This window comes from Grammomys surdaster, unplaced genomic scaffold, assembly GCF_004785775.1.
Source record: "Grammomys surdaster isolate TR1022 unplaced genomic scaffold, NIH_TR_1.0 137, whole genome shotgun sequence".
Lineage (NCBI taxonomy): Eukaryota > Metazoa > Chordata > Mammalia > Rodentia > Muridae > Grammomys > Grammomys surdaster.
This window is the reverse complement of record NW_021604595.1, coordinates 15,805,403-15,817,880: the sequence shown is the minus strand read 5'-3', so window position 1 is coordinate 15,817,880 and position 12,478 is coordinate 15,805,403. Positions and strand designations below refer to the sequence as shown.

The 12,478-nt window shown below is 45.0% G+C and overlaps 1 protein-coding gene across 1 annotated transcript in view; it reads left to right on the top strand.

The window, feature by feature from the left end:
• Window positions 1-12,478, top strand: part of Bphl (biphenyl hydrolase like) — a 34,796-nt gene that overhangs the window by 8,933 nt on the left and 13,385 nt on the right. The window contains exons 3-4 of the mRNA XM_028763258.1: window positions 690-856; window positions 4,228-4,381. Of these exons, the coding sequence (XP_028619091.1) occupies window positions 690-856; window positions 4,228-4,381 (321 nt within the window). The remainder of the gene's footprint in view (window positions 1-689; window positions 857-4,227; window positions 4,382-12,478) is intronic.

Genomic DNA, 12,478 nt, shown 5'->3' with positions numbered 1-12,478 from the left:
CTCTCTCTCTCTCTCTCTCTCTCTCTCTCTCTCTCTCTCTCTCTCTCCACATCATCTCCGGTGGTTGAACTTGTGAGGATTGACAGGGCCATCACAGGCTCTTGGCATAGGCCCCTTTGTGCTCGTTTGATAAAATACAATTTGATTTCTTAACCACACACGTTTCAGTGTTTTAATTAATATACTTCTACTTACTCTTAAAAGTCATTCATATTAACTTAATTAAAAACATCTGGAATTTGAGACTTCTACCTGGATGCCATTGGAATCGCCATCATTTCTAAGTCATCTTCCTGAGAGTGATAATACCCAGAAACTATCAAATTTGAAAGTTTATTTCAATAAGGTTTTCTTAATTCTTCCAAAGGAGGCATAGGAAGACTAAACTGTAAGGCTGTCAAAAGTGCTACAAAAATACTGGTCCAGAGCCTCGTTCTGGGCTTAGCTATGTCTTCCTCAAAATTACCACTAGGGGGAGACCGGAGTCAGGTCTTGAACTCCATCAGGAGTGGAAATGCGCCTCTGGGCGGAGCCATTGCAAGACAACTCCCCACCCCCACCAGGAGTTTTTCTGGTTAATTTTGAAGAGCACCAAGAACTTTCTTTTAAGATTGTTACTGTTCTGTTTTGCTCTGGTGACGGCTACGCTGAGAACATTCAGTGGAACGTAACCCAATGGGTGTTTTCAGGAAGCGGAACGACCGATTTTACACCTCAGCTTCAGAGCCTAAATAGGAAGCGCTTCACATTGGTGGCCTGGGACCCTCGAGGATACGGAATGTCCAGACCTCCAGATCGAGATTACCCACGGGACTTTTTTGAAAGGGATGCAAAGGATGCTGTTGACTTGATGAAGGTGAGACCCAGAGACGTGCTGGTGTGGGGGAAGATGACTGGGCCCATCTTTATTTGTTCTATTTCCTGGTGTTCTTTCTTTTTAAAGGCAATACCATGTGAGTCTTATATAAGGAAGAACTAAAGGACCAAGTAAAAATAGAGCCCAGCTGCCTAACAATGCTATTGCCAAGACACTAAGGCTCTGCCTTTCCCACCAGTCTCTGACATAAGTCAGTGCAGTTTTAGTTTTGTTTTGTGTTACTTTGGTTTGAGACAGGTTTTCATTGTATAGTCTTAACAAAGCCTTGAGATCTCAACCCTTCTGCTTCAGCCTCTGACATCCTAGGATTGCAGGCCTGCAACACCACACCACACATAGCATAATACACAGCTTTATACAGATGAAACTGGAGTCCTAAGCCAGAGGTTCAACTCCATGGCTTCCACCCAAAAAACCAACAAGAAGGGCTGGTGAAGAGACAGGAAAGCGTTTTGAAAACAAAATTGCCATTTGGAGAAGGTGGAAAGTAAGCCCTTTGGCCCATCTTCAGGGTACCAACATGAGGTTTAGGTTTAGGGAGAGCAAGAATTGGAGCAGTGGCAAGAAGTCCGAATAGTTAAGCAGTCCTAGTCAAAGTGTGTCTGGTGTTATCTCAGTTCTGGTTCTGCAAGGTGACCTGAGGAAGTCATGACTGCTCATGCTCAGAAGTCATCTCACAGGGTGATTTGTCTGTAAGGCTCTGCCATCCCTGCAATCCAAACTGACTTCAGGCTTAGAACAGTGTGCACAAACAAGTCTAGAACAGGACATTAAGAAAGGCAACAGTAAGATGCCACCATGGCTTGTATGCTTGTGGCTTAATGGGGTTGTCCTAGTAGGGTTACCATTGTTGTGATGAAACACCATGACCAAAGCCACATGGGAAGGAGTTTATTTGGTTTACACTTCTACCTCACAGTTCATCATCAAAGGAAGTCAGGACAGGAACTGAAGCAGTGCAGAAATCTAGAAGCAGAGGCTGATGCAGAAGCTATGGAGGGATGCTGCTTACTGGCTTGCTCCTCATGACATGCTCAGCCTGTCTTCTTTTAAAACCTCCTAGCCTAGGAATAGCACCACGCACAATGGGCTAGGCCCTCTCTCACCAATCACTACTTAGAAACTGCCTTACAGGTTGCCTACATCCCGATACTATGAAGGCATTTTCTCCACTGAAGATGCCTCCTCTCTGTTGACTTTAGCTCATGACAAGGTGACATAAAACTAGGCAGTACAGAGGTTATGATTGCTTAGGTACCACCAGCCGTTAGACATTTCTTAAATGATTAACATGCGTACATGCAGAGTTGAACAGGAATTCAACCCAAAGTAAAGAAGATCCAATATGAAGATGGAGAAATCCAGCTTTTATCTTACCTTTAATTATCATTTAGGCCCAGGTAAGGAGTAAGAGCTTTCTAGCAAACAAAGTATTTTAGTTGGTTATTTGGGTCAGGATCTTGCTGTGTAGCCCCTGTTAGCCTCAAACTCACAGAGTAGCAGGGTAGCCTCTGCATCCTGTGCTGGGCTTACAGGCATGTAGTGCTGATGGTATCACACTGTACTTTACATCCTTCCTGTTTGCCGTTCCCTTCCAGATGAACATGCTCCTCTCCGTGCTCCCACTCTCTGTGGCTCTGCTCCTCTCCGTGCTCCCACTCTCTGTGGCTCCGCCCCTCTCCGTGCTCCCACTCTCTGTGGCTCCGCTTATCTAAGGCCAACTGTGGTCCGTAAAATTCCAGAAATAATTGATTTATAATTTATAGTATTTTATCATTTAAATTAAGTTTACTTTTAGCTTATACACTAAAACGTTAAAATAAAGATGGAGAAATCCAGCTTTTATCCTGCCACCGAGTTACGTAAGGTTCCAGTATATATCTATACTGCACAATGTTCAAACCAGGTTAAACATGTCAGCCTCATCAACCACTGTTGCTCAGTTGCTTTGCACTTTGTTTTTTGAAACGAGGTCACTCATTGGCCTGAACATCCACAAGTAGGCTAGGCTGGATGGCCAGCAAGCCCCAGAGATCCTCTGTCTCCACCTCCTCAAAGCCGGGATTGCATGCACGCACCACTGTGTCTAGCATCTTACATGTGTCCTGAGAGAGAACTCAGATCCTCATGCATATAGCACAAGCACTTTGCCAACATCACCGTCTCCCCACCCCCGTCCCCAACATGTATCATTTCCTTATGAAAAAAACTTTCCAAATATGTCCTTCTGTCTTTCTGAAATGCAAGCTCAGAGTGCTCTGTAGCACTCTGTCAAGAGTTTTAAATCCCATGATACGCTGAGTGGTCCAGTGAAGTGTGTGACGCTGCTCAGCCATCCTGCCTCCATCCCTCCTCCCATCCCAACCCCAACTTTTAAGATATCCCCTGTCCAAGGTACCGGCTCTATACTGCACTTATGTGTGTAGCTCTTGGTACCATAGGATACAAGGCATCCCTGGTGAGGTATGGCTATGTGTAGATTGTATAACCCCAGCAGGATCAAGAGAGCTGCTGTGTTTCACTGAATATTTCCACTGAATTATTCCATGCATCATCTACTGGTAAATGATTGACTTAATTTTGAGCTATGTTTTGTTACATGTTGCTCATGGACATTTGTCGCTTTTGTGGTTATGAGCAATGTTGTGTATATCCTGGGTCTGTCTCCTGGTAAATGAATCCAGGAGGCAGTGTGCTAGGCTATAGAAAATACGGATCCTCGTTCTGCATAGTAATGTCAAATGATTGTCCAGAGAATGTGTGTACATGTGGGATGCCTCCAGCAAGTGTCGAGACTAACATTTGTTAGCTCCTTAACTTTAACCTTTTCAGACACTCTGTTTTACTTCTAGAAGCCTCTTCTCTATGCTTTGTCAGCTTTCTCTGCTGAGCACATTTTTGGAGTCCTGGCTGATTCACCCAAGGACAGATACAGCTTTGCTATGACACCATGCTCCCTCTTGCCTCTAGCGAGCTCTTCCCACAACTGCCACTGTGGCTTCACCAGATACCCTGACGCATTTCACCTTAAGATGCTCTCCGATCTCCACAATTGCCCTCTGAGCCCTGTCCAGATGCATGCACACACAGTGCTCGCCATTCCCAAATAGCAGATCGCTGCTGACTCAGTACTTGGACTTGGATACAATTATCCAAGCGGAAGCTATGACTCCTGAGTAAGTCAAAATAATACCAGGTATTCAGGGCTCTATGACAATTACAATGTAGCAACGCTAACTGATACCAGGTCTCCAAGTGGCAGACATAGGGAACTGTGATCCCCACCACCCAGGTTCTCTCAGCAGGGTGGAGTGGTAACTGTGCCGTGCATTCTGCTGTGTCACCCACAGACGCTGGGGTTCAAGCAGTTCTCCCTCCTGGGCTGGAGCGATGGCGGCATAACTGCGCTCATCATCGCTGCAACGTTCCCATCTTATATCCGCAAGATGGTGGTCTGGGGAGCGAACTCCTATGTCACTGAGGAAGACAGCAGGATATACGAGGGTAAGTGCTGCCAGCCATAGATCTCTTGCTTTGATGTGTGTTGACTGACAGATCACGTCTCATCCACTTGCAATTCTCAGCTCTAAGGTCAAAAGAAGAATGCGTTTTCAGAAAAGTCACCTAATTTAACCAACCTAAAAATGGATAGTTTTCTATTTCCAGAAGTGAAACTTGGATGACTCAGGCCAGAGCTCTAGAACAGCAGTGTTTACACTCACTACCACAAGGAGCGAGCTTGATAGAAGGCGGGGGTGTCGTGAGTGTTACTCAGAACCTCATTTTAAGTCATGTGAAAAAGCCAGTTGCGGTAGCGCATGCCTGTGGTCTCAGCTATGCGGGAGGTCAAGGCTGGAGAATTCTGAGTGTGAAGCCAGCATGGGCAATATAGCATGGCCTGGTCTCAAATTAAAAACCATGAATGAATGAATGAATGAATGAATGAATGAATGAATGAATGAATGAATACATGAGGACATGAATGTATAAATACATGAATATATTAATGCATTAATATGATGACTATTAAAGGAACCACTAGGCTGAAAAATGAACCTGTGTTTTGCTTACAACAATGTATACAGTTTTCTTGGCTAAGGCCTCCTTTAAGCTTCTTCTTGAGGTCTTCAGGGACACAAGAGTAGGCCAGTGACCTCCAGCCTACCACTTGCATTTGCAAATCTAAGGCACCAGTGAACGTTAGCTCATGAGTTGGAGATCAAGCTGGGCACCTACACCCTAGTTCTTCCCCATTTCTCTTCTCCTCCCAGCATTACTGCCTGGCTTATACCATAGCCAGAGCTTATAAGAGTGTTGGCAGTTACTAGGCACCTAGCCTTGGCATTGTTTAGTCTCTAGCAAGCCTTCTGAATTGGGATACTCATGCTCTCAGAAGGGGAGAGGGGTTCCCCAGGGCTTGGGGGTCACTGGGGCAAAAGAGGCTACCTGGGCTTCTGACCACTTCTGCCTGACAGTCTGGCCTATCATGACTCTCCCTTTCTCACTGCAAGCTTTCTCTGTCTCTACAAAACTATAGATGGCTTAACGGAAGAGGTTTGCTCCCAGCGGCTCCAGAATTTTCTCTCCTCAGATATCCCTATATTATGCCTTTGATGGGTGTCTTAGTCTTCAGAGCTTGAAATATTTACTCCCTGGCCCTGCCAGAAAAGTTTGCAGAGCCCTGCACATGCAAAGTCTCTTCCGGCTATTCTGCAGTTCTCACTGTGAGCTACTTGGAGGATACATCCTGTTCCAGAATCATAGTTCTCTACGCGCTTCCTGTTCTTAAAGCAATCCGAAACTCTTAAGTAACAGATGATTTAGAAAGCAGTCCTAATCTGACCTCCACTTGTCCTCTCCATCCTGGCTCAGGGTAGCCTGTTCTCCATCGACATTCAGGAGCCTCTGCTGCCTCTACCCCCTGATTCCTTTGCTTCTTCCAAATCCTCCACTTCTCCTCCAAAATGCTGTCCCCTTTCCCTGTAGTTCCTCTTTACCACACTGTATCCCAGCCCACAACTTTATAAAATAGGCGTCTGTTTTCTCTCTCCTTCGGTGGCGTTGGGATTGTTCCGGTCTGCTGCTGCATGGTTCTCACCATCGCACACATGATATCGTCAGAGCCAGTGGGTACTTTTAATTCATCGGGAGCGTTCCCCTACTACCCTCATAGTTATGTGTTAAGTTGTCAGGGCTATAAAAATACCTCCATGTCCACATTGGTCATCTGTGTCACCTCTTCTTTGCCTGGCCAGTCACTGCGCTTTTCAAAGCAGTTGTTTCTAATGTTGACTTGGTTTTTGCTTTTTGTCTTCCATTATTTCTGTCTTCCTCCTGCTTGCTTTGGGTTCTGATTTGCTTTATTCTCTCCAATCTCAAAGTAAAAAAATCTTAGATTATTGATTTGGGATGTTTAGTCTTTTCCAATATATCCTTTAATGCTGTAAATTTTCCTCTGGAGCTGCTAGAGCTAAGCACCTGGACATATAAAGGGGACTGATTAGATTGATTAGATTGATTAGATTGATTAGATTTAGATTAAGAAGTAGTCTGGGTAGCCCAACAAGGGCTGTCTCACACTGGAGCAACTGAGAATCCAGCCATATTTCCATTGGCAAGGCTGGATGTCTTAACAGTCCCATTTCTGGTGGCCTGGAGAATTCTCAAACAGCCGCTGGCCTTCAGTCTACATTGAAATCCTGAAGAAAGTGGTTTGAATATTGATGAAGGAATGCTGCAGTATCCTAGTTAGGATTCTTATTCTTATGATAAAACCATGACCAAAAGCAGCATCAGGAGCAAAGAGTCTATTTCACCTTACAACTCTCAGGTCACACTCCAGCACTGAGGGAAGTCAGAGCAAGAACCCAAGGCAGAAACCTGGGGGCAGGGATGGAAGCAGAAACCTTGGAGAGATGCTGCTCACTGTCTTCCTCTTTGTGTTCTGAGTCTACACTTACAGCACTCAGGACCCCTGGCCCAGTGGGTTCCACCCACAGCAAGCCAGGCTCTCCCATATCAATCATCAATCGATAAAATGCACCACACTCTTGTCCACAGGCAATCTGGTGAGAGCATTTCCTCAGTTGAGGTTCCCTCTTCCCAAATGACTCTACCTTGTGTGAAGGTGACATAAAACTAGCCAGCACAGCCAGCAGCAGAATAGATGGACTTGCCAGCAAGAGTGAAGGCAAGCAGGCAAAAATAAATCTCCTTCTTCCTTGACCTATTATCTGGGCTGCCATCAGAAGGTGCCGCCCACATGTAGAGTGGGTCTTCCTGTTTCAAATGATCTGATTATGAAAATCTCTCACAGGAATATCCAGCAACTTTGGCTTTAGCTGGTTCCAGGTATGGTCAAGCTGACAACCAAGATTAGCTAGCCATCACAGCACCTAGAGATTTTACTGTGTTACGTTTTCTCTCATCAAAGGATATTTCAAAAATATCTTCTCTAATATCTCTTCAGACTTTGCCTTCATTTGTAGGTACTTAGAAATGTAACATTTAATTTCTAAATATCTAGTGTTTTCTAGATATCGTTCTGCTATTAACATTTTATTCTTCTAGATTGGGGAAACATATTTGCACGGTTTCAATTCTTTTAATTTGTTAAGGTTTATTTTATACCCTTGGATGTGGGCTATCTTGTTCTAAAGTCGAATGCCGTCCCCATCTCTACCCACCTTTCCTCTGGCATTCAGCTAACAGTCTATGCCCTCCGAATGCACTTAACCGTCTCTTGAGGATTCAGTCTTCCTCTGCCCTCTGCCCTCTGCCCTCTGCCCTCTGCCCTCTGCATCTAATGGTGACTTTGTTCTGATGATGCCACACAATGACTCCTGAGTTACATCCTCCTCCCCTGTACCCCTCACCCTCCAAGGTTCAGAACCTTGACCTCTTAGACTATCCCGTCCTCCATAGCAAAACAATCCTTTGTGGGACAAAAATCAAGCGATTCCATCTCCCACTTAAAAATCCTCTAGTAACTTCAAAGAGATCCACTCAGCTTCACCACCACTCCTCCTACCCCCCCAGTCTGGCTCCAGCTCTAACTCTTCTGTCTCTATCTTCCTGTGGGCTTCCTGTATTGATACGCTGCCCTTCCATGATGCACCTTCCCCTCTCCCAGCCCACATCTTTCTCAGTAGTCATCCTGATACCAGCTCCCAGAGTACTGCCTCTGAGGGGTCCCACAGGCCTAGGCCTGGTGGACCCTGTAATGCTTTGCACATGCCCACACGATGGCACTTTGTCCTGGACACTCTCACCCTTTGCTCCTTTGTCATAGTCACTGAAGAATGAGTTTCCCATCACAATGGCTCTGACTTTCCCTGCTTCCTGAAATGAAAGCTCTCTCAATCCCACAGTGCTCCTCACTGTCCAGGATATCTCTGGTTCCCTCCCTCACCACCCTTGCCACTTCCTCATCCTGGAAGGAGGCCTCTGACCCACCAGTCCAGCGGAGACAGTGCCTGCCATGTAACCAAACTCTCTGGATTCTTGGCTGCTCTGTGTTCTCCCCCAACCCTCCCTGCGGCCATTGAAATCAGCCTCCTACTGTGCAGTCACCAGCTCCCTCTGGGTTGGCTTTCTGGCCACTGTGCTGTCACGGCCCTGGCATCCCTCTCTGTTGGCTCTCTGACTTTGATATGTAGGACAGTGTCTTTGGGGACCTCGAGAGCTGGCCTTGCTTTCTGTTCTGATCCTCTCCTTTTTTACTGTGTTTGTGTGTGTGTGTGTGTGTGTACACATATGTGTCTGTGTGGGGGCACTCACACACACATACACACACGTATGTGTCAGGGTGGGCTGCATGTGCATGTGACTGTGCATGGAGAGACTAGAGGTCCACTTCAGGCGTTGTTTGTTTTCTGAGATGGGATCTCTCACTAAACCTGGGGTTCACAGCTTAGCTGAGGCTGGTTAGCCTGTGAGCCCCAGGGATCTGCTGGTCTCTGCTTTCTCAGCACCTAGATAACAAGTGTGTACCACTACATTCAGACCTTTTTATGTGGATTCTAGAAGTCAAACTCAGATCCTCGTGCTTGTGTGATAAGCTCTATGCTGACAGAACTATCCCACGGCCTCATTTTCCCAACTTCTAAAAACAGCATCTCAGTGTGTTGCTCGTGCTGACCTCAAATCCTCAGGCCTGAACTGTCCTCCTGCCTCAGCCTCCAGAGTGGCTTAGATTGCAGGCACACTCTACCATGCCATGCTCTGTTTCCACACTGTGCCCTTCGCTGTCTTCTTCTGAGCCCCACAAATTGGACTGTTCATGTGATTCTTATCTGGTTGCCACGTAGATACCTCACTATGTCTACAACCTGAACAGTCTTTCCTCTCGACATGTTCCTCTTGCTAAATGTCTTACCCTGGTAAATGATTCACCCGGGAGCACAGTACATCCTGGATTCAGACTGGAACACAGCCTCCCATTACCTCGGCTTTACTCTCTGTAGCTTCATTCAGCTATGCTCTGAAATTACTAATGGAAAATTCCAGAGTAATCAATCCTTAAGCTGTAAATTGTGTGCCACTGTGAGAAAAATGCTGGTGTATTCCACCACACCTGATGCTGCTACATGATACCCAGTGCACAAACCATCCCTTTGTCCAGTGTGTCTGTTACGTTCTGTATGCTACCTGCCTGTCCATCTTCAGAAAACACCTTGGGCAGCAGATCCACTGTCAGCTTGCTGTCATTCCTGCATGCCATGTGTGCTTGTTTTACTTTAAACACTTCACACAATGAGGACTGATGCTGGCAGTGCTGCTACAGTGCATTCTAATTGTTCTGGTTTACATTAGTTCTTTCCAATCTCTTTTACTGGGCCTACTTAGCAATAAATGTCATCATGAGAGAACACAGCATTTGTAGAGTTCAGTGCTCTGTGGTTTCAAGAAACCAGGAGTCCTGGTAGTTTTTCTTATGGATAGGCAGCTGCTGTGCCTTGGATGCTGTCTGCAAGCCCTTGTCAGTAAGACTCTTAAGGTGAAAGCTGTATCTTTCATCTTAGTTACTTAGTAACTTTTCTGACACCATGACTGAGGCAACTGATAAAAAAAGTATTTAATTTGGAGCTCATAGTTCTAGAGGGTTAGAGTTCATAACCACCATGGTGGGGAGCATGGCAGCAGGCAAGCAGACATGGTGCTGGAGAAGGAGCTGAGCACTTACATCTGGTCCAGAAGCAAGAGGCAGAGAGAGCTCACTGGGAATGGTATAGGCTTTTGAAGCCTCAAAGCCAACCCCCCAGTACACACCACCTCCAACGAGGCCATGCCTCCTAATTCTTCCTAAACAGTTCCACTTGCTGGGGACCAAGTATTCAACACATGAGCTTCTAGGAGCTATTCTCATTCAAACCACCACATTATCCAAGTTTATAGTGGTGGAAACAGGCACTTAGCAGACTTCCTGGGTGCTACTGAACTAAATTAATAAGTTTTCATTATGGTTCTAGTGTTTGGCATGGGTTATATGCACTAACAGGAAGAGATATTTATTTATTTATCAGTTTGATAAATATCTATCAAACTGATAAATAAATATCAGTTTATTTTGGGATCCAAATTCTGTTTTGAATCAACAAACAGTTTGATTCAATTGGTTATTCTGGGCACTTGCCTATAAAGCATAATTACTAATTTTGAGTAGTGATTATGCTTTGGGACAGAAATGGCTTCCTCTTTAAATAAATTATCAGAAGTAAATATATAAATGCAAAAGAATCTTTTTGAGTATGTGCTACATTCCAGGCACCATTGTCAGCAAACTCCATGTCATTTCTTCCTGTTTATTCTAGAAGGTTAATATAATTTCTATTTTCTGATTAGGAAATTAGCACAGAGAGATTAAGTAACTTGCCCAGTTTCACACCCAGTAAGTCTAGGAGCTGGGACTCCTATTTAACCGGTCTGACTTCCAAGCCTGTGCTTCAACCACTGTAAGACCTCTGACTCCCACAGCAGCAGCTGGATTCCCCTGCCCTGAGATCTTTTGCTATTTTCTCTGGGATCCTGGAGGTTTGCTGCAGATCTGATATTCTCTTAGACACCTTTCATTTCCAAAATCTGCATAGATTAATCCACTAAAAGGACCTCGTGCTGTTCCCAGCTGAAGTTCCTGTGCTTTTTAGCAGGGGACACTGTGTTAAGCACTAACCCATTGGATTCTTAGAAGATTCTCATTTCTCAGCCTTCACATCACAAAGAATTTGTTTTTCCTAATTGATTTTTAAAGTCTTTATTATTTATTTTTATTTTACATGTATTGGTATTTTGCCTGAATGAGTGTCTCTATGAATGTGTCAGAACTCCTGGAGCTGGAGTTACAGACATTGGTGAGCTTCCATGCAAGTGCTGGGAATTGAACCTGGGTCTTCTGAAAGAGCAGCCAATGCTCTCTGGAGTGATGAGCCATCTCTCCAGTCCATAAAGGTTTTCTAAATATGATATTTAGTTATTATTATTCAGCCCTTTTGGCATAAGTGAACTACACTAGTTTCCACCATTAGATTGTATTCAGATGCTGTTGGGCAAATCTGCCTAGTAGTTTGTTCACCCCTTTCCCTGTGGACAATGGTTTACCTCATGTTGGTGGAGACACTCCTACCATGTCCAGTGGATGAGGCCCCATGAAACTGATGACTGCTGGCTGCACAGACCACATGACAAGTGACAGCTGGTCACTCTTGCCTGAAAACAATGAGCATGAACTGAGATTGGCCCCGGTTCCTCCTTGCAGATGGTTGTCTGATGTCCAGAGCAGCCCTACCCTGAATCACCCTCCTTCACTGGCCTTGTTCTCAGAGTTTGCTGTCTCTCTTGTGGACTCACTCATGCATGTTTACTAGTTACTATGACTTTGTTAAGTCATTAGAATTGTACTTCACGGATCTGGGGAGAAAGCTCAGTTGGTAAAGTACTAGTTGTGCAAGCATGAAGACCCAAGTTCTAGTCCCAGTGCCTTCGTGAAAGGCTGAGTGCAGTGCCATCCTCAGTGCTGGAAAAGCAGACAGGCCTCCATAACCAGCCAGCCTAGCCTCACCTCGGAGCCCCACCTCATAAAACAAGGAAGACAGTGCCTGAGGAGGAATGGCACTCAATGCTGGCCTCTAGTCTCCACAAACACCTGTCCTCAAACATACAAAAGAAAAATTTTTTGTAAATTTTATGTTTATGAGTGTTTTGCCTCCATGTCCTACATGCCTGGTACCCACAGAGGACAGAAGAGGCATCATATCCCCCAGAAGAGAAATTACAGACAGTTGTGAGCTGCCATATAGGTGCTAGGGCTTGAACCTAGGTCTTCCGAAAAGAGCAGCCAGTGCTTTTAACCACTAAGCCATCACTCTAGCCCCCAGGAAAGACTTTTTTTAATAATTATATTTTTACAAAAAATAAGGTTGTTCTACTGCAAGATGGCCCCTCACAAGGTATCATCTGCTAGGCAGCTCAAAGTGCAGTATTCACAGCAATTTTTAATTTACTATTATATTTTAGAGAATAGGAGTGGTACTAGGAATTAAGCATAGAGTTTCACACATACAAACATTTTACCATTGAACTTCCCTCCCTCCAGGCTTTCATCAC